General features: G+C 49.9%; 2 protein-coding genes across 2 annotated transcripts; one reads left to right on the forward strand and one right to left on the reverse strand.

Annotated features, from left to right (window-relative positions):
* Window positions 1-1,301: 1,301 nt before the first annotated feature.
* Window positions 1,302-2,540, forward strand: IGFBP5 (insulin-like growth factor binding protein 5; the record flags this gene model as incomplete). Its single annotated transcript, XM_009069625.1, has 3 exons — window positions 1,302-1,528; window positions 1,703-1,822; window positions 2,240-2,540. Coding segments are annotated over 3 exons (479 nt in total), but the record flags the coding sequence as incomplete, so codon positions are not given.
* Window positions 2,541-11,478: 8,938 nt separating this feature from the next.
* On the reverse strand, window positions 11,479-15,899 carry IGFBP2 (insulin-like growth factor binding protein 2, 36kDa). Its single transcript, XM_009069623.1, has 3 exons — window positions 15,673-15,899; window positions 14,134-14,274; window positions 11,479-11,954 (listed from the first exon to the last, which is right to left on the reverse strand). The coding sequence occupies exons 1-3, from the start codon at window positions 15,802-15,804 to the stop codon at window positions 11,787-11,789; spliced, it is 441 nt and encodes a 146-aa protein (XP_009067871.1). The 5' UTR covers window positions 15,805-15,899; the 3' UTR covers window positions 11,479-11,786.
* Between the last annotated feature and the right edge of the window lie 3,557 nt (window positions 15,900-19,456).

Below are 19,456 nucleotides of genomic sequence, written 5' to 3' on the forward strand. Positions count from 1 at the left end.
CCTGGGGAGCTTAATGAGGCAGAGGCATCCTCTTCATCCTCCTCCCCTCTGGGACTCCATCTAGGCTTCAGAGAGAAGTCAGTTTGCAGCGATACTCTTGCCTGCCTTGTTGGGGTGGAGGGGAGGAATATATCTGCTTTTAATTTAATCCTGAACCTTTTTCCCTCCTGTAGGAGGGGATGAGCTGCATTCATTGGCATAGAGGTTGCAGAAGACACTGTTCAGGGTGGGATTTCAGCTGCTCTGGTGCTTTTCCTTTTGCTGCAGTGAGTTTTCTCGTGGTCGCTCTCAGGTCTCGGCACAGACTTGGCATCAGCACTGGACTGCTGGGACCCAGGAGTCAGAAGACTGGGAACCTCAGGAGCTTTAAACTCTTATTCAAATTTAGTCCAGGAATGACCCTTTTTCACTCTGATGGCTGTACTAAATGTCACAAGTCATCTAAGTTTAGACTGTCACCAGCTTGCTCCTATATATAACTGCACAGGGCTCCTGCCTGCATCCCGCTGGCAGAGGTTACGCTGGGGTAATTTGAGGGGTCTACAGGAAGGCGACTGCTGTGGACAGAATCTAAACACTCTCCCCCTTTGCTACCAGTGCCATCAGTGGCAGCTATGGTCAGGCAATGCTACTTGGCAGTGTTATCCTTGGCTCTGCTGGCTGCTTAGTATGTGCCATCAGACGAGGGCTGGTTTGGTCCCATGACTGAGAGACTGAGCTGAGGACCCTGGAGCTCCCAGCACTTGTCAGCTGCATCTTTGATATCACTGCTGAAATGCCTGCCCAGTCGTGCGGTGGCTTTGCTGTGTGATTGACCTTGACTTTGGAGTTGTCTCAGAGCATTCCTGGCTTTTGCTCTTGCATCTGCAAGGCAGGATAGAGTGTGAATTTGTCACTTAATCCTCTCGCCATGCATAAAGAGGGGCTTCTCTGCCTCATTTGTGTGTGACCTGGATCTTTTTGGGTGTGGGATGACCCTCATACCAGTCTTTTTCCACTGACACACAAAAACGACAATGGCCCTTGTATGTAGAAGCTCATCCTAGACCTCCAACTCCTTCATGCACTCAGATTCCTTCCTGTCCTGAGTTCAGAGGTCACACAAAAGTCTCATGAAGTTCCACACAGTGGGATAAAGCTGGAGCTGTAGGCAGCAGCTGGGAAAGGGATTTCTTTGGTTATTTGTTCCTATCCTGCCTGATGCAAATAAGTCTTCTGGGTTGGGCAGGAGGCTCTTTGTGCAAAAGCAAGCCCCAGTTAGCTCATGGCGACCTGACAGTTTGGTATCCCATCTCTTCCAGAACGGGAGTCTCGAGAGCATGAGGAGCCGACCACATCAGAGATGACAGAGGAGACCTACCCACCCAAGGCCTACCGGCCCAAGCACGGGCGCCTCTCTGAGCTCAAGGCTGAAGCCCTGAAGAAGGACCGCCGGAAGAAGCTGACCCTGGCCAAGTTCGTGGGCATTGCCGAGAACACAGCACACCCACGTGTTGTCATCCCTGAGCTCCGGCAAGAGTTTGAGCTGGTGAGTGCCTTTGCTTTCCCTCCATGGGATTCCCATAGGCAGGAGGTTGCAGGATGGCTTTGTCCCCCTGGGGAGAGGGTGCTGGTGGGGGAGACAGGGGACCTGTGGGCATGTGCAGCTGGAGGCTTGCTGTGAGGTGCTCCCCTTCACACACTTTCTTCTCCCTGCTTGCAGGGCCCCTGCCGCAGGCACATGGAGGCATCCCTGCAGGAGCTAAAGAGCAGCCAGCGGATGGTCCCTCGCGCTGTCCACCTCCCCAACTGTGACCGCAAGGGCTTCTACAAGAGAAAGCAGGTAAGAGCCCCACAGAGTGGTGCTCCCCACTGAGGAACGCTTTTCTGTGTCACTGCCCTGGATGGGCAGGATGGAGATTTTTCCCTCTGCTGAGTTGGTGGGGAGATTGCTTTAAGCATCTCCAGGCACGTTTGGTAGTGAGTGGCCTTGCTGATGGTTCCAAGTGCCATCTGACCTGAAGCAAACATCCTGAAGGAGCTGATGAGGGAGGAGGAAAAGACAGAGAACTCTGGACTGGGGTAGCAGCAGGGATGGGGATGTGCTGAAAACAGAGAGCAGGAGCTAAATTATACCCAAGGGATTCTATTGCTGGGGTGAAAGAGGTAAGGCACAGGGTTGATGCTGATCCCCAGCGTGAGGGAGCCACGCTGCATGTGGTGGCCAGCTCCTGACGTCTGCCTTTGGGTGTCTCCCTAGTGCAAGCCCTCCCGAGGCCGGAAGCGTGGCTTGTGTTGGTGTGTGGACAAATACGGCATGAAGCTGCCGGGGACTGACTACCTGAGCGGAGACCTGCAGTGCCATGCGTTCGACAGCAGCAATGTGGAGTGAAGTCACATCCCCTCCCTCCACCCCATCACTACCTACCCAGACTCCCTTCCACCCTCCCCTCTGCACCTCCCCATGCCCCAGGACTCTGATTCCTTTCATCTCATGTAAGAAAAAAGAAAGGAAAAGAAAAAAGAGAAAGGAAGGAAAATGAAAAAAAGAGCAAGGGAAAGCAGGAAAGAAGAGAAGTAAAGGAAGGAAAAGCAAAAAGAGGAGAGAGGAAAAAATAAAAGAAAGAAAAGAAACAAAAAAGAAAAGAAAAGAAAAGAAAAGAAAAGAAAAGAAAAGAAAAGAAAAGAAAAGAAAAGAAAAGAAAAGATGAAAAGAAAAGAAAAGAAAAGAAAAGAAAAGAAAAGAAAAGAAAAGAAAAGAAAAGAAAAGAAAAGAGAAAAATCCAGAAGAAACTGAGGACTCGGAATCTACAGCAGCCTCTTGACAACAAGGACTCAGCAAGGAAAGGATAGAGCCAGAGACAAACCAGCCATGGCCGCTCTGCCACCTGCGCCTCTCCCCAGTGCTGCCTGCACCCCCCTGCCACAAGCAGAGGCCACCCCGATGTAGGAAGCTCTCCGAGTTGGTGATTTTCCAGTACGGGTTTTGGGCGGGTTCATTTTCTATTTTTATATTTTTTTTCATGTTAGCTAGTTGATTTCTAAAGGGTCTTGTGAGAAAATTTTGCAGCCACCAGCATGCCCCTTGCAGTCCTCCAGAGTCTCCTCCCAGCATCCCTGGGACTCACTCAAGTCAATTTGATTTCCATCTCAAATGACTGCCCCAAATCCAGGCAGATTTCAACACATCAGGAGGAGGCATGGGACTGCTGGCTTCGTGTCTGGAGATGAGCTGGGGAGGGAAACACAGATCCTGCAACAGCACAAATAACCCCAAAAATAATATTTGTGGACTTCAAAAAAAAAATCATCCAAAAAGGAAATATATTCTTCTCTGTCCATTTTGTCTCAAACGGAAGGTCAGAAATCTTTTTGGACAAGCTGGACTCTGACCATTGCCCATCCAGGTGTGGAAGCATTTGTTACCTGCGTGCATGTGTGTGAGTGTGTGTGTGCATTGATGTGGCTTTTCTTCCTTGCAAAACTTCACCTTGAAACCTGCAATCTGGAGGTTTCAATGTATAATGTAATCAGGGGGAGAAATGCTGCCCCTCCCAAACACTAATAATAGCCTGCTGGACTAAGCACAGGAGCAGAGTTATGGAGGAGCATCAATGTCTTGGGATCCAGGGCCCCATCAACACCGAGGGCTGCATCCAAGCCAAGCCTACTGTTACTCTATCACTGTCCAGACTGAAGTATCCCTACGTGGGGACAGGAGGATCGGGGCCAAAACTCCTCACCGCCCTTTGTGCCACAAAGACCAACTATGGAGAATTTTTTTATGTTTTTTTTATCTTCACAGCCAAAAATGTGGTTTGCTCCAGGGGGAAAAAACTCCCAAACCTACACTTTGTTTCATCTTGGTTTTTTGTTAAAGATGGTTTGTAGCTTTCCCTGTGGGTAGGAAAATGCCGGTCTCCATCCTTTTGCATTGAGGATACTTCTCGTGTTGCCACAGCTGATTCTCACTACCCTTCAGTAAGACCCTGAGATGGGGCCTTGCCTTTAACTTGGGACCCAACTCTTTGTGGAGTGACAGCAGCCACCGCACCATGGAGACCCACTGCCTCAGGCATGCTGGGACAGACCTCGGCTGCCTTCCTGATGTTTTTGTTGTTTGTAATTTTTATGTTTGATTTGGGGACTATTGCCTCTTGCTTCTCCATGACAAAGGTCTCCACAATGTTGGTGCTGGGAGGAAATCTTGCAGCGACAGGAAGGAAGGAAAGGAAAGGGAGCCATGGGCTCTGGGTGCTGTGGTCCCAGTGAACAAGCACGTACCCACCAGGAACCACATCCCACTGCCATGACTAGAGCTGGCAGCTGGCACTGGCCAAAGGACACAGCTGATCTCAGGGGGAAGGTTCCTGCACCCCCAAAGCTCCTTTGATCTTCCCAGACCTGGACAGTGAGTAAAGGGGGTCCACAGCACCACCAGCTCCCCACCAGTGGGGTGGGACAAGGGGGATTCGATGCCAAGAGGTTCTGGTAAAGGCTTCTCGCCATCACGGGTTGGGAGCCCTCATAGCCTCCCATGACATGGCATCACTCCCCTAAACACCCCATGGGCCCCGCACCAGGACACTTGCTCTGATCCAGGGCAGAACTGGACACCTGCAGTTACTGCCCTCCAAGTTACAGTGGCAGCGAGTTTTGCTGATGGACTTCCACGGAAACCCAGCGGAGCATGTTTGGAGCTGAGGACAAAGCACCTTCCTTTGCTGAAAAGAAGGAAGTGTGCCACCAAATGCAGATCTGCTCCTCAAAAATGCCTGCTGGAGTGGGGTAAACCCCCGTGTTGTTGGAGGGGAGCATGGCAGGTGCTGTGGCCAAGGGAGGGAGGGACCCCTCCAGGCTCTGCAGGGCTGATGGAGCAAGGTTGGTTTAACCAGGGTGGTGGGTTAATGATAGGGTGAAAGTGGAGTGAAGAGTGGAGACAGCAGGAGGAGGAGCTTGTGCTAACCCCGAGGGCCACTGGTCACCATCGTTGACACTGTCCGCTTGCTGATCCCTGTGCAAAACCTCCTGACTGTTATAGGCCAGTACCACCTTTCCCAGGACCCTTCCTTCCTTCTCTCTCACTCTCTTGCTTTTTTTGTTTGTTCGTATGTTTTGTTGTCTAATTTCCCAAAACTTGAAAGCCTTTGGCTGCAGAGAAAGGAGACATGCCGCTGGGGCAGGATGGGAGCAAGCAGATGGCAGCAGCTCCCCATGGACCTTGCCTTTTGGAAAGGATGCTTTTGCAGGGTGAGGATCAGCTCACCACCCCGTGGTGGTGTCATGATGAGGCCACCACTCTGACACTGGGAGTGGGACACAGGGTGATTCCCCGACCTCTCCCTACAAAACAAGTCTACATGGCCCCAGGAGCCCAGAGCACTCAAATCTATCCCACACAGCCTCCCTCACCCCCCTGCACATCCCATGCTGGGACAGCACTGCCTGGCCTGTCTCCACCAGCTGAGGGGGAGGATTGTGGAAGTTTGGGCCGCATCACCCTTGACCCCCAATCACCTTAGCACCCTGGATGGGGCACCAAGTGACCCCCCCACCACCCACTCCCTCGAGGAGCCCCAGCAGGACGACGCTGTTTGCAGGCTGCACAAATATTTAGGACTGGGGTTGGAGCCTGGGTTGGGCTGGGGATGAGAGTGGCTTCAGGAGGGATTGGTCACCCCCTGGGATGTCAGTGACAAGGTGCTCCCGTTCTTAGCACTCAGCAGCACCCCTTCACATTTAGAGTGAGAAAGCCAAAGGGGGCAGATCTGGGAGCTGAGGAAGGTGGAGGGTCGAGGCCCACGGGGAGATGCTGGCAATTCGTGCATCAGGGGGAGGTGTGAGGCTCAGGGCTCTCTGGTATTTGCAGCGAGCCCACGTCTGTATCCAGGATGTGAGCTGGAAAGGAGAGGACAAGGATGGCACAAGGGGCGAGGACAGCCCTTCCACCACATCTCCCTGGGGAGCGGCGCTCAGCGGCTGGGCTACCCCTTGTCTGTACTGCAGTGGACTTTGAAAACCACTAGTACAAGAGCATTTTGCACTATTTCTCTGCTCTCCCCCCTCCCCTTCCCTTTTTTTCCCCCCTTCCCCATGAAAACTCTTTTTGCTGTTGTTTGGGGTTTTTTGTTGTTACTGATTTTTATTTTTTTTCCCGAACGGAGCATTGTATATTTAACGACCGACAGTTCACCTCGCTTCCAGACCGCTGTCCTGGCCCTGGCCAGGAGCCCTGCCTACTGTGCCCCCAGCCCCACCAGCCCCCACCACTGCCACCGGGACAGACGTCACTGCGCACGTTACCCACCATTGTAACACAGTTGTTAAAACACACCAGATTCCGAGTTTCCTGCCTGGTTTTTATCTTTAAGCAATACTCACTACACATTTTACGGTAGCTTTTTATAGCTTTACATACATACGGTAGCTCTGTTGTTTTTGTTTTTGTTTTTGTTGGTTTGTTTTGGTTTTTTTCCAGTAAACAAGAATTACTCATAATCTTACTGGTGGGAAAAAAAAAGCAGTTTGTGAAAAACTGACAATGGAAGAAGAGCTTAATGCTCTGTTTAGCATTTTGTACTTAAAAAAAAATCTCACATTTTATTAAAAAGTGAAGATTGCTGTATACTATTTATTCAACTTATAATTTATGTTACTCTTTGATCTTTGTCTTTTCTCATGACAAAGCATTTATTTAATAAAGTTATGCATTCAGTTAGCTTGTGCCTGACCCTCGTGTGCTGGGGCCTGCCAGTGAGCTGCTCCAGCCCTGAGCATCCAGCAGCCAGCTTGTGTTGGGCCCCTTGGGATGCTCAGCCAGCTCCATAGGTATGCTGGGGGAGGTACAGTGCATGGGGTAAACCAGTGGCAATGGTTTAGGAGAGCTTTTGATACCAGAGCAATCTGCTAGATGAGTGGTAGAATTGCAAGTTTGAGTTTAGAGCATCCTGAAAGCAGAGCTACCCTATATTTTTTTAGAATTTTCTTTGCATGGATGTGGCAGTGGGGCACAGCACACATTCAACCAGCTTACCAGGCGAGAGTACCTGGCAATGGGTGATGCTAAACCCCTAAATGCTATCCCAAACTGAGCTTCACAGCTTGGGATTGGATGTCATGTTTGAGCCTCAGACCTCTCTGGGCTGCTGGAAGATTTGTCAGGTGTGCAGGAGCCTCCCTGGGGCAGCCCAGCCCAGCCAGGCCGTGGTTCTCAGAGACCTCATGGTAGCCCTTAGTGGGTCTTCCCACTGCCCTGTGCCCTCCCCAGTGCCAGATCTGACTCATGCCCACCACCCACATAGCCATCACCCTTCATCCTCCTACCTACCCCTTCATCTCCCTCCTCCTGTGCCTCCCTCCATTCACCTGGCTGCCAGCACCACCCCATATGCCCAGAGCAGGGTGGGAAGCAAAATCATCCCCTTTGCCCCTGCAGTGGGCACCATGGGTTGCCAGGCCTGTGCCAGCACATCCTCCATCCTATTTACACCCCATGGGGCTGGCACAGCCACCCTGTCCCCAGTGGCCATCCCACAAGGCTGAGCCTGCTCCCCATGGGCACCCCACAGAGCAGGAGTCACACAGTGCCACAGCTGGCACCAGGCAGCACCCCAAGGCTGCCTGTGCTGCCCACATTGCCAGCTCAGCTGGGCATGGAGGTAGTGCTTCTGCTTTTAGCCACAGAGGCACTGAAAATGGGCTTTCTATTGAAAAAGTTAATGCTTTCCCCTCCACCCTCAGCTAGCTGGCTAGTAAATCACACTCCTAATGACAACTGTAGCTGTATACATGTATATAAGTAGCTATAGATGCAGACAGATAGTCATACAATCTTACACTAATTATATCCTTGATATTAAATAATATTGTTCATATTATACTACTGCATTTTTATGCTATATCAAAATACTAGGAAAAAACTCTTTACTGTGAGGGTGGTGAGGCATTGGAACACGTTGCCCAGGGAAGTTGTGGATGCCCCAGCCCTGGCAGTGTTCAAGGCCAGGTTGGATGTGCCTTTGAGCAACCTGATCTAGTGAGAAGTGTACCTTCCCATGGCAGGGGAAGTAGAAGATCTTTAAGGTCGCTTTCATCCCAAACCATTCTCTGAATCTATGAAAACTGTCATTTGCCAGTGTAGATACTTTTGTGTATGTACACCACAGTGCTGGGGTTTTGGCCAGCACCCCACGTGCATCTGGCTAAGTCCCACATGCCCCATCACCAAGATGGCACAAATCTGACCTGGATGAAACCCCAGAGCCAGGATCCAAGCAATGACATCCATCAAACCCACGCACACACACATACAGATGTTAAGACCATGTCACATGCCTGGGGAAGCCTGACCAGAAGCTTTTTCTCCTCTTGCCTTACTGCTGTCCCTCTGCCCTTCTGCAAGGTGCCTGGCCATGCAAGTCCCATTTGCTGGATTGCAGCCTCCTGTTTGTTCCCTTCCAGCCCCTGCACCAGAGGATGACCCCAGGCATGGCTGGGCTCTGGGCTTGGGCACCTCTCTCACCTCCAGCCCTCCCTGGGCAACACCTGGCTTGAAGCAGCCTTGTGCCCCATGGTGCTACTTGGCATCTCCTCCACAGCATCAACCGAGCCGACTTCATCTCCTCCCAGAGGCACAAAATAGGATGATATTAAACATTAATTTTGCTCCTTTTCCCATGTTCTCCAGTTTACATACCACCCCTGCTCCTCCCTGTCCTCTCCCCCTCCCCTGCAGCCCCACACACTTGCAGCATACTGTCCCCATACATTTTCCTGGTGCTCACCACCACTGCCCAGCCCCATGGTGCATGTCAGTCTCACTCAAGCTCCTGGTATAGGGTAGAAAAAAACAGAAGGGGAAGCAGGCTGGTGCTTTTGCCTTTCTTTGGGGAGGCAAAAGGGAAACCACAGCCACGTGGATGCTTATTGTCAGGGTCACAAGGGGCCTCTGCTTCAATGCTGCGATTTTAATTGAGTGTTATGCAGGGCTTTATAAGTAGTAGTATTATTGGGCCTCCCTGTGGTGCCCAAAGCACCTCTCACCCTGGAAGAAGGTACAGGACCTTCAAGGGACCTGTCTTCACAGCCCCATGAGTGGAGCAGCTCAGCCAAATTCTGGTCCCACAAGCAGCCCATTCTGGGGAAAGACTTCACACAGAAATACTTTTGGGCCTGCTCAGATTTTGCTCTCCTGTGCCAGCAAAGGGCAGAGCCCTTGGAGTGTCCTCCATGTGAACCATAGAGGATTTTTCCTGAATCATCCTGCTCAGCCAAAAAACTCTTTGCATGGGGTGTAGTGGAGACTAAAACCATAGCAAGACACCTAAAGGAACCTCGGCGATCCATGGAGGACAGGCCCATCTGCCAGCTAGTAAACAACATGTGTAAATGCAACTGTCAGCTCAAAAAGCCTCTGAAATACCAAAGCCAGGAAACTGGAAAGCACAGGGAAACAACAAGGGAGTTGTCCTTACAACCTTTGCCCAAGCATCTGCTGAGGTCCCTGTGCTGGGTAGGAAAGGCCTTCCCTTGGAAAGCTGCTTCCCTGCACAAGGAGCAGGAAATCACCTCTCAGGAGCTCAGGAAGCCCCACAAACTTCATGTTGGACAGGGCATTCACACTGCCATCCTTTCCACCCAGCAAAGTGGGACACAAACAGCTATTTGCACCAAATCTAGCTGCTGATGCCGGCCAGATGCTGACTCAAGAGGACTCAAAGGGCAGAGTTGCATTTTGCAGATTCACAAGGCCCCACACGTGAAGCAGGAATATAGCAGGCCAATGGATGAGCGATACCAGTTCCTCCCTGTTCATGCAGCTGGGGCAAGTAATGATGAAAAGCTTGATTCCCATCACTGCCTGTTAGGTCTGGTATTTGCAACACCCCCTCGACAAAGGCTGAACAGAGCCAAATTTGCTTGTGATGCATCAAGCAAGGAAACATGTCCAGTGAACAGTGGGAAGGGGGAAGATAACAGTTTTCTGGCATCCCATTTAATTTATTCCAACTTTATGCAGCTCAGCTTTTGTAAAAGAAGGAGACAAACACATAAGAAAACTTCCCTATTCTTAACCAAAACAAAAAGTGCAAACGGCAGCTGAGAGCCATCATGTGCAAGGTTTATATGAAAAAGCAGAATATCCTCAGATGTTAACAGAAAACAGGTAGCATCATTTTTACAATTACGTGGTTTTGCACGGAGGTTTGTTCTTTCCCATCCATACACATCCACATATGCCCCCGTCTCCTCCACTGCCATGTCCAAACCCCTGCAAAGTCATGAGAGGCTTAATTTACAGAGCCCACCAGTGCCCTTCACACTTGGGATCTAAAAATGTGTGTCCAAGAAGGGGGTAAAAAGCAACAAACCATTTAAGGGAAGTCCAAGACTTTTACCCTAAGGGGAGGATTTTTGCAATTGCTCTACAAAGGGTATCTATATTAAAAACGGGGGGAAAAAGGAAGAAAATAATAAAAACTCCTTGCTTAGGCAATTGGGAAGTTATTTATTTTCAGCGTCAGTGTGATCTGTACAGAAAGAAATCAACAGGTGAATTAACAGCAGAGACACATCTCTCCTCAGAACAGCATGTCCAGCACAAAACCTCTCAGAGCACCTGGAATCACTTGGATTTCATCTATACAAATGTGTGTGGGCAGAGGAGTATGTGTGTATGTTGTGTGTCAGGGCCTTTACAAAGCAAGATATATACTGTAATTTACTTACAAAAAGAAAAAGTATGTGCTGAATAGCAGATGCTCACTCCAGTCCCAAGCAAAAATGGAGGGACAAGGGCAGCTGCTTGGGAGTGCAGGTTTTAGATGGGTTTTTTCCTTTCTTGAAACAAAGAAGGAATGAATGAGAGAGACATTCCCTGGCTTGTTATCCTAAATCTACACAGGCATCCTTCCACCCAGCCCCAGCAAGTTCATTTTAGCTCCCTCAGCACAAGCTGATCCTAAGAAATACTGGGCAAAAGCTTTTCAAATCCCCTAGAAAAACAAGCATTTAGCTTTGCCATCACCCAAAGGCCCCATGCTACCGGACCAGTGGTTGAAGCCAGGTCCTTGTGGGGTTGGCTGTGCCCCAGCACCAGGAAAGGAAGCACCCAGGAGTGTTTTTAGTGGATGAGGCAGGCAGCTGTCTCATCTTTAAGCCTTTCCCTCACTGATGCCTCCTTAGGGACCAGATCCCAATCATGGTAGTATGTTCCAGCTGGAAAGGTGAGGGCTTTCCTCCTTCCCTCCCTCCCACACCGCATCCAATGCCAGGACCGATGGCTGGACTGGGGTGCAGGGGACTGGCAGGACGCAAGAGGCAGGCGACAGTATTTACAGTCTTTGGTCTTGGGGAAGGGAGAGAAAGAGGCCAAAAGGCTGGGCTTTTTCTTTTGTTTTTTAGGTTTTCTGTTTGTTTTTTTTACCCACTCCCACCCACGGCAAGGGGTTTTGTCCCCTGGGAGGTGTCAGGAAGCACACAGCACTCTGTGCTGGAGGGTGCAGGAAGATGCCGCAAAGCAGCAGGGAGGGCAGGGCTGCAGGGCGAGATGCAAAAAAGACTGGTTCTCTGGTTTATGTTGGGTGAAAGACTATAAGAAAGCAGTCCCTTCTCCTTGCAAACCCCCCACCGCCCTTCCCCTCCCGTTATCCCTCCCCTCCCCAGGAACCAGGCAGCTGAGGAAGGAGGGCAGCGCACAGGACCCAAACCCAGTCTCTTCCAGAGCATAAAGAGACACGCTGAAACCCATGTAAAATCCAGCACTAGGGCCATGGTGAGCCACCTCCAGCCAGCAGGATCACATCTGTCTACTGGCTCCGCAGGGCATGTGCTCCCCGGTCCTCCTGCTCGTGGGCTGTGTAGAAGAGGTGGCACTCAGGGTCCCCACGGATGGTTGGTGCACCCTGGATCACCTTCCCATGGATGGGGTCCACACACCAGCACTCGCCACGCTGCCCATTCACCGACATCTTGCACTGCATGGAGAGGGACAGGGCAAGCATCAGAGAAAAGAGGGGACAAAACAACCTCCTTCCCAGGCCCACCGGCCCAAACCTGAACACAGAGCTGGGCTTTCTCCTGTTGCATTAGTTTGGATTTAGGCAAGATTCATGGATGCTGTACTCAAATACCCCAGGGTCTGTGCTGCACGAGCAGCATTACTCCAGCAGTCTAGGCTGAGGGCTGGACCTCTTCCCCCAGGGACTGTGCCAGGGACTAAGACACCTATTTTAATGACTCACAAGGACAACTGTCCCCACAATGCATCACCCTCTGCTAACTGTGGATGAAAGCATCCAGAGAGTCAAAAATCCCTGGGGAAAGAGGGATGAGACGTCTGTAGGACGTCTGTAGGAGTGTAAGCTTCTTCCCGCCTGCTGATTAGGCTAAACAAACTGAAACATCAGATCAAGGTCCCCACAGCCAGACCTAAACATTTCCAAACATGGATTCACTCTGTCCCAGGACAGAGTTAGGGACTGTGGTGCATCTGGACCTGGAATCTGTCCTCTCAGTCTTGTTAGAGAGAAGTTTCTTGCCCCAACAGTTATCATCCACCTCCTGCCCTTTGAACATGAAACTCATTCCTCCATCCCCAGCAGATACATTTCTGAGCAGGGTGTAGTGGTGGATGCAGAGGTTACTCCAGGAGGCCAGCCTCTGTGTGCACTCTGTAAAGCTGAATTCAAGCCATTTTCTGCAGCTGAACTGAGGTCAAAATGCCGTCTTGTTCATGTGAATAAAAAAAAGGCACAAAAAGAGAGGAAAAAAAGCCTGCCTGGCAGGAGAATGCATCCAGGCACCCTCCACATGAGCCCATAGGAGGTGAGAGCAACTGGGAATGCTTTTGTTGGCATCCATTTTGCAGCAAATGAAAAGAAGCTCAACTCCAGAAACCTAGGTGGAAGGAAATGGGTATCACTTCACATTTGCCTTGTTTGCCCTTAACCGGGGAGAAGAGAAAGCAATTTTTGTCCTCTCTCTTTTTCTGCAGGAGTGACCAGTGTGTAACCCATCTGCACCCTTCAGTGCAGGCTGACTTGTTTCCCAGGCACAAGGAGCAGCAGAGACCATCTTATCTTTTGCAGCACACAAAGCATCGCTGCATTGCCTGGGCTTGTTCCCCAGACATGGCTCATCTCCTTACAGGCAACTTGCCAGCTCTGCTCCATCCACTCCTCCTGAGTATGCTCATGCTGGGGGATCCAGCCAGCCACAGGGCTGTTCAGGGGGAAATGGTGGGTGAGGATCCAGGTACAGAGACAAGAGTAGGGACAGAGGGAGATTATCTGAGAGCATCCTACTTTTTTTTTTACATGCTCCTGATCAAGGAGTATTAAAATAGCCGGAGTAAAAGGCTTCGACATGAAAGCAGGTTTTCTGGGGTTCCCTCGAAAGTCTCAGCTATAAGGGGTGCTCATATCCACGTACTATTCCCATGTGGATACCAATTAACCCTAGACAAGCTGTGTTTTGCTGGGTTTCGTGGCATTTTTTCTCCCACACCTCAGCCACTGACACCTGCTGGTTTTGCAAAGGTGAAGCCAAGAAGTCACAACTCAGACACACAGTTTGAGTCCTTCTTGGTCCCCTAAACACCTTCAGAAGCATGCTGCACCCCAACCCTCACCCTGCCTGAAACGAATCCCTCCTGGACCTGTGGGACCTCAGTTTGTGGAGGAAAAAAATTGCACTAGAAACCTTCCTGACTCCAGAAGTGCTTTCTGCTTTGTCTGCAAGACTGGCCAGCATTCAGTCCCTCTCTGCTTTTCTCCTGCAGTGGGGCTCATCCAGGACAAGACCTGGGTCAAAGTACATGAAAACAGGCCTGCACAGATAAGCAGCTCTGGTGAGGAAGAAGGGGCTCTGAACTAAACAGACTCCATCCCTGGGCTGCCTGCAGCCACATGTGGATGTGGATCTCATCTCCACTTGCGAACTTGCGGCTGCAGATGCACCTGGATGTTACTAAACCTGTCCATGCCATGTGTAGTATTTGCTGTTTAGCCTATGCCTTACATTGTGCACACAACATCAGCCCAGTACTGAGCTGTGCATGTCCTCTGTGGCTACAACATGGTGAGGACAGGCATTGAACCAAGGGCTGCTGCTGGGAGTACAGTCAGCCCCAGAGCTCTGGCTCTCTCCACTTACCTGTTTGAGATTGTACAAGCCATGCTTGTCACAGTTGGGGATGTGAAGGGAGTAGAGGTGCTCCAAGGGACCTCGCTCATCTGGCAGCCGCATAGTAGATATGCGTTCCAGGACCTGATCCAGCTCCTGCTGACAAGGGGTCTGAAAAGAGGCCAGAAAAAAAAAATTGAATTAGGACAATGTTACCAAACTCAACACTTTGGACAATAGAAACACCAGTAGGGATGGACACCTATGTGCACTTCCTCATGACACAGGTTTGCTGCTGGGTCCCACTACAGGCTTCACCTGCAGGCACCCAAAATCAGAGTGCTGCACGGCCACATATGAACATACATGTCTCTCCCATGTGCCTGGCCTTGCCCAGAGCCAACCTAATACCAGGTCCCAGGCCCTGGATACACAGAGAAGGAAAAGCCTCAGAAATGCTCCCATGGGTCCCACTGGTGGTGAAAAGTGACATGAAACAGGCGTAGTCCAGACAAACCAAGAGGATTTCCACATAGCCCAGATCCCACACCTGCAATGCAGTTTTGGCCCAGAAGCACAACTCAAAGCATATGGGACCCCATGGGAGTGGAGGGGAAGCCAGCCTCTGGAGGCATCCCTCCTGCTCCATAGCAGCCCCCAGCCAGGGCTCCCAGACAAGACAGTCTGGTTCAATTACACCTGCTGTGAGCCAAAGCGAGTCAACACCTCTCAGCTTTTGCAGTGGATGGGGTTTTTTGTCCCCAGAGGAGCAACAGCAGTGTGGGAGCTCTCCAAGTTAATGGTGCTTGCACTTTATTTTGAACCTCTCTTTTGCCTGTTCCTTGGAAGGCATGAGGATTCTCTTTTATAGCTGTTTTCTCTTCCTACACTCCCCAGACATGAATACCCTATGAGTCTACAGCGATACATATAACAGACGTTTTGGGGTGGATTTCCATTTCCATCTCCATATCCATCCCATCTAGTTGCCTTGACCAAACTGCCCACTAGATGGAAGCCACGGCCAAGGACTGGAGGGCAGATAGACAAGGACAGGCAAGAAGGGGACAGGGAACACTCTCCCTGCTACATGACAGTCCCACAGCCCATCCTCGGGGCTTGTGGCGCCCTTAACTTGGACTGGGGCTGCCCTGCAGAAGGCAGACAGCCCCCCTCTGCCCCTCCCAACCCCCTTGGGCCATCCCTGGCACTTGCTTAGGGGAAAAGGGTGTGAGAAAGCCAGTCCACGGGCAAAGGGCACGTGCACACCCCTGCAGAGGTAGGTGTCAAGCCAACAGGAGGCCCCTTCCCCGGCTCTGCTGTCAGGAGGTGAAGCTGCAATGAAAATAACGCCTCCTTACCAGCACATCAAAGTTCATCAGATGGTGTGTTCAGCCCCAGCTTCAGGCCAAAACAAATGTTTGCTTTTCCTTTTTTTTTTCCCCTCTCCCCCCTTTTTCTTTCAATTTATTTTTTCTCTTTTTAAGATAGTTTATTGTAGATGCCACTAAGGCTCTGCATTCAGCATTTCCCAGTGAGCCCTTAGCTCCCCACAGCCCGTTTTCTCACCCTGCCCGTCGACAGTCGTGACTTTTTTGAGTCCTCGTGGTTGTGATGGGGCTTGCCGACTTTGCCCATCTGCCGCTGCTGCTCGTTCACCTTCTCCCTCATAACTGCCAGCTCCTTCATGCCTGTCTTCATGGGCTTCCTCCCGCCAGCTCCACTCAGGATCCCCACGGTGCCATCCACGTGGTTCTCGGCAAGGATGCTCTCGGACCGGTCATCAGCATTATCTGCAGGAGACAGAGCAGACAAGGAAAGGGTCAAGCTCAGTCAAGCACTCTCTCACGTGTTCATCCTGCCCTGGATCGTTTTCAGACATGGCTGGTTACCAAGCCATAAAATCTTTGCATGCAAAAATTTTAAATTGCATTAGTCCTTTCATCTGGAAGGTGAGAATAGATCCTTTCATTCTGGAGTTATTACCACACTAAAAGACAGTTTAGAGAGCAGGGAAAAATTGCTGCTGGAGAAGTTCTTTCTGGTTTTTCTTTGACCTTCTAAATTACTTCCCAAGAATGTAATTTTCCCATCAGAAGTCCAGTTGGATTAGGGATGCCAAGTGTATTTCAGCTCCAAAACTTACAACCACAGTGATTAGTAACAATACCTTGAGTCCATCTATCATCCCCCAGAGTACCTTCAGGAATACTTACTCAATATTCATGTGCTAATATAAATTCTCAGGCCTGCTTTCAAAAATACCTTGCCTCTGTTCTGTGGCCACCCTAATTTCCCTCAGAGATCATGCCATTTCAGTGATTATCCTTGCCATACCATCTTTCCCATTGTTTGTCATGCAGTGTGTTACTCATTTAGCTTTTACCTACTTCTGCATTTGGCCACTTCTGCTGACAGTGGAACAGTCCCAACTCTGCCACTGCTGCAAGCCACAAGATTCCCCAGCTAGTTCATCCATTTCAAAATCAGTTAGCAGAAGTCTAGGAATAAACACTAGACTTTTTCCACCTCCTCTGCTCTCTGCTTTATGCATTTTCCCAGTTGACTGGGAATTTCTGAAAGCAAACTTTGCCAAAGCAGGGCACGATGGCCATGATGCTGCAGGCACCAGTCCTCTTGGACTTTGCAGTTGCAGTGAGGACAGATCTCAATTCCTCCTGCTTGCTCCAGAAGGTGACAGCTGATCTCTCCTTGTCACCTGGTCTGATCCGGCTGAGCAAGCACATCTAACACTGTAGCTGGATCTAATATTGAAGCTGGGCCTGCATTAAGTATGGGCTTGAACCAAGACCTCCAGAGGTCCTTTCCAACCCAAATTACAATTCAACCCACACATGTACATCATCTCTTACTGCAATAATCCAGGCTATATATATCTGTCTGTATCTCTCTATGTAAGAGCTCTGCAGCAGCTCCACAGGTACCACACCAGGGAACAGACCAGGCCATTCTGGGGGTGGTGACAAACATGAAGTGTCTTTTCACATATGCCAAGGTAGCACCTAACCTCCCAACATCAGCATTGCCTCCTGCACCTCTGATCTCAGCTTTGCAGCATTACAGAATTCAGGCACTTATATAGACATAAAAAAATCACATCAAACTGTGCACAACACAGGGCAAGCAATTTTTTAGCTCATATAACAGTGCTTAATTTATGGAACTCTCCTGCTTCTTGGAAGACCAAGCACACAGAGCATTTACAGATGATAACATTTCCTTTTTTCAGAATCTGCATCATGGTGTTTTGTCAGGGCATAGCTCTTCTGTCATGACAGAGAGTGAAAAATCATAATAACAAGTGTTTCATTTCTGCCACAGCTTTCTAAGCTCTTTTCAGGCATTACAACCCCAAGCTCACAAAGGAGAAACTGCAAGAGTTCTTGTCTGAACTTACTCAGCAAACACACATCTGCCTGAGGACAAGATGGCCCAAGTGGGCTGGATCAAACTTCAGCCCAGCATGCCATCCATGAGAGACCATCCACAGCTGCTTGGGGACACACGCCAGAAGGACCATTCCCAATCTGTGCTGCAGATCAGCAGTGAAAGCACTTTCATGTGTGGAGTCTGCATCTGACCCACAGGATTTAAAAGCCACCAACAGACCCATCTTTCAATGGATTTGTCCAATCTTTCTGAACTTCTTCATCAGTTTGGCCTCAGATATCCCAATACTGGGATCATCCCACTTCCCAGAAATACTTAGTGCATTTGGCCTGCAGGTTTCTAGCTGCTTATGTAGCAACTGAAAAGCAAACATGGGGCAAAACCAATCTGGCAAAGTCCATTACTTTCCTCAATACTGGTTCCAGATGAGAACTGAGACCAGGTTTGATAGCCAGATGGGCAAGCTCAAAAGTCTAGGCTGCTGCCTGGCAACTGCCATCTGGCCATCCTCCTAGGAGTCAGACAAGCAATATTTTGAGCAGGAATCTTCTGTTTATACACCAGTCTCCCTGTTAATTAGAAACACATAGTGAGAAGAGAGAAGGCCATGGGGCTGCCTTTCAGAGAGGATCAAACAAAAAAGCACCATGAAAAGATGGGCAAGGCTGGCCAGGCTCTGATCCTCAATGTGCTGCTCAGGAAACTTTTGGCCTTCTGACATCTTTTGTGCTCCTCTCCTTGGTGTTCCACCAAGATGTCAACAACAGTAAAGAACAAGCGCAGCAGCAGGGAAGCTTCTCAGACACATTGCAGTCCCCTGCTTAATTCAGAAAAATCATAGTACAAAAATGACAGAAAAGCTGCAAACTGGAAGTGGTGCCTTCCTCCATCGATTCTCGCTCCTTCCTGCCTCCAACTAAAATATATAGACATCTGCCCAAATAAGCACTGTGCTAGTAAATGCAGGCAGAGCTGGTAAGCCTCTCGTCGGCTGATTCATTCACAAAACCTGCTTCTGATAATATTTTCACTCATTTTTCTCACTTTCCAATGCTAACAAATATCAGCCCAAAGAAAACCACTGATGGGAGTGGAGTGTGCAAGCCGATGTGCATGAACACACCCTGGGACAGGAGAGATTGGTCTTGGCTCCCCAGGCACCATTACAGGAGCAAGCCTGGAGCAGAGGCCAGAAAGGTCCAGCTGCTATTGACTGCAAGCTCTCCTCTCCAAGGCCAAGTCAGCCATGGTGAGCCATGCCTTCATTCCGCTGCCAAGCTGGACTGGTCCACCTGGGGCTGATGCCGGAGCCCCACCACAGCTTTTCCCTCTCCCAGATCTGATGCTGCTCTTAGGAGAAGCTCTCCTGACCTGAGGCTTCCAGGGAAGGCTCAATCAATGGGGAAGGGAGATAAGACAGAAAAGGTTGATCCCATGTGCAAAGCTCCATCCATGGGAGGAGGCTGATCATCAGGGGCAATGGACCATGTATGTTCAAAGAGCAAATGTGCTGGGTAGCTACAAGAAGAGTGAAGACAAGGTCAGGAGAACACAGATCATACCACAAGCGAAACAACACCTCTTATAGCCAGATAATGCTTTTTAACACTGCCCAAAAGCAGCAAGTCATGCATGCTTGCTTATGACTATCCACGAACAAATGAAGCAACCCATCAACCCTACAGGCATGGGATGGGCAGGTATGCAATTGCCTCAAGATACACAACCAGAATCTGCTATCCTGGCAAACACCTTTTTGCTGACCAATTTCAATTCACACTAAATATATCTGTAAAAGGGAGTGATGCCAAACTCCAAAACAATTATGGTTTATAGTTCTTCCATTTTCCTATGGCATGTGGAAAACTTCTCCTGTGCTATTTTGGATCAAAAGGTAGAGAACTTTGTGCAGGGTGGGACAAGTGTGGCAGAAATCTAAGCA

This window comes from Acanthisitta chloris, unplaced genomic scaffold (assembly GCF_000695815.1).
Source record: "Acanthisitta chloris isolate BGI_N310 unplaced genomic scaffold, ASM69581v1 scaffold13122, whole genome shotgun sequence".
Taxonomy (NCBI): Eukaryota; Metazoa; Chordata; class Aves; order Passeriformes; family Acanthisittidae; genus Acanthisitta; species Acanthisitta chloris.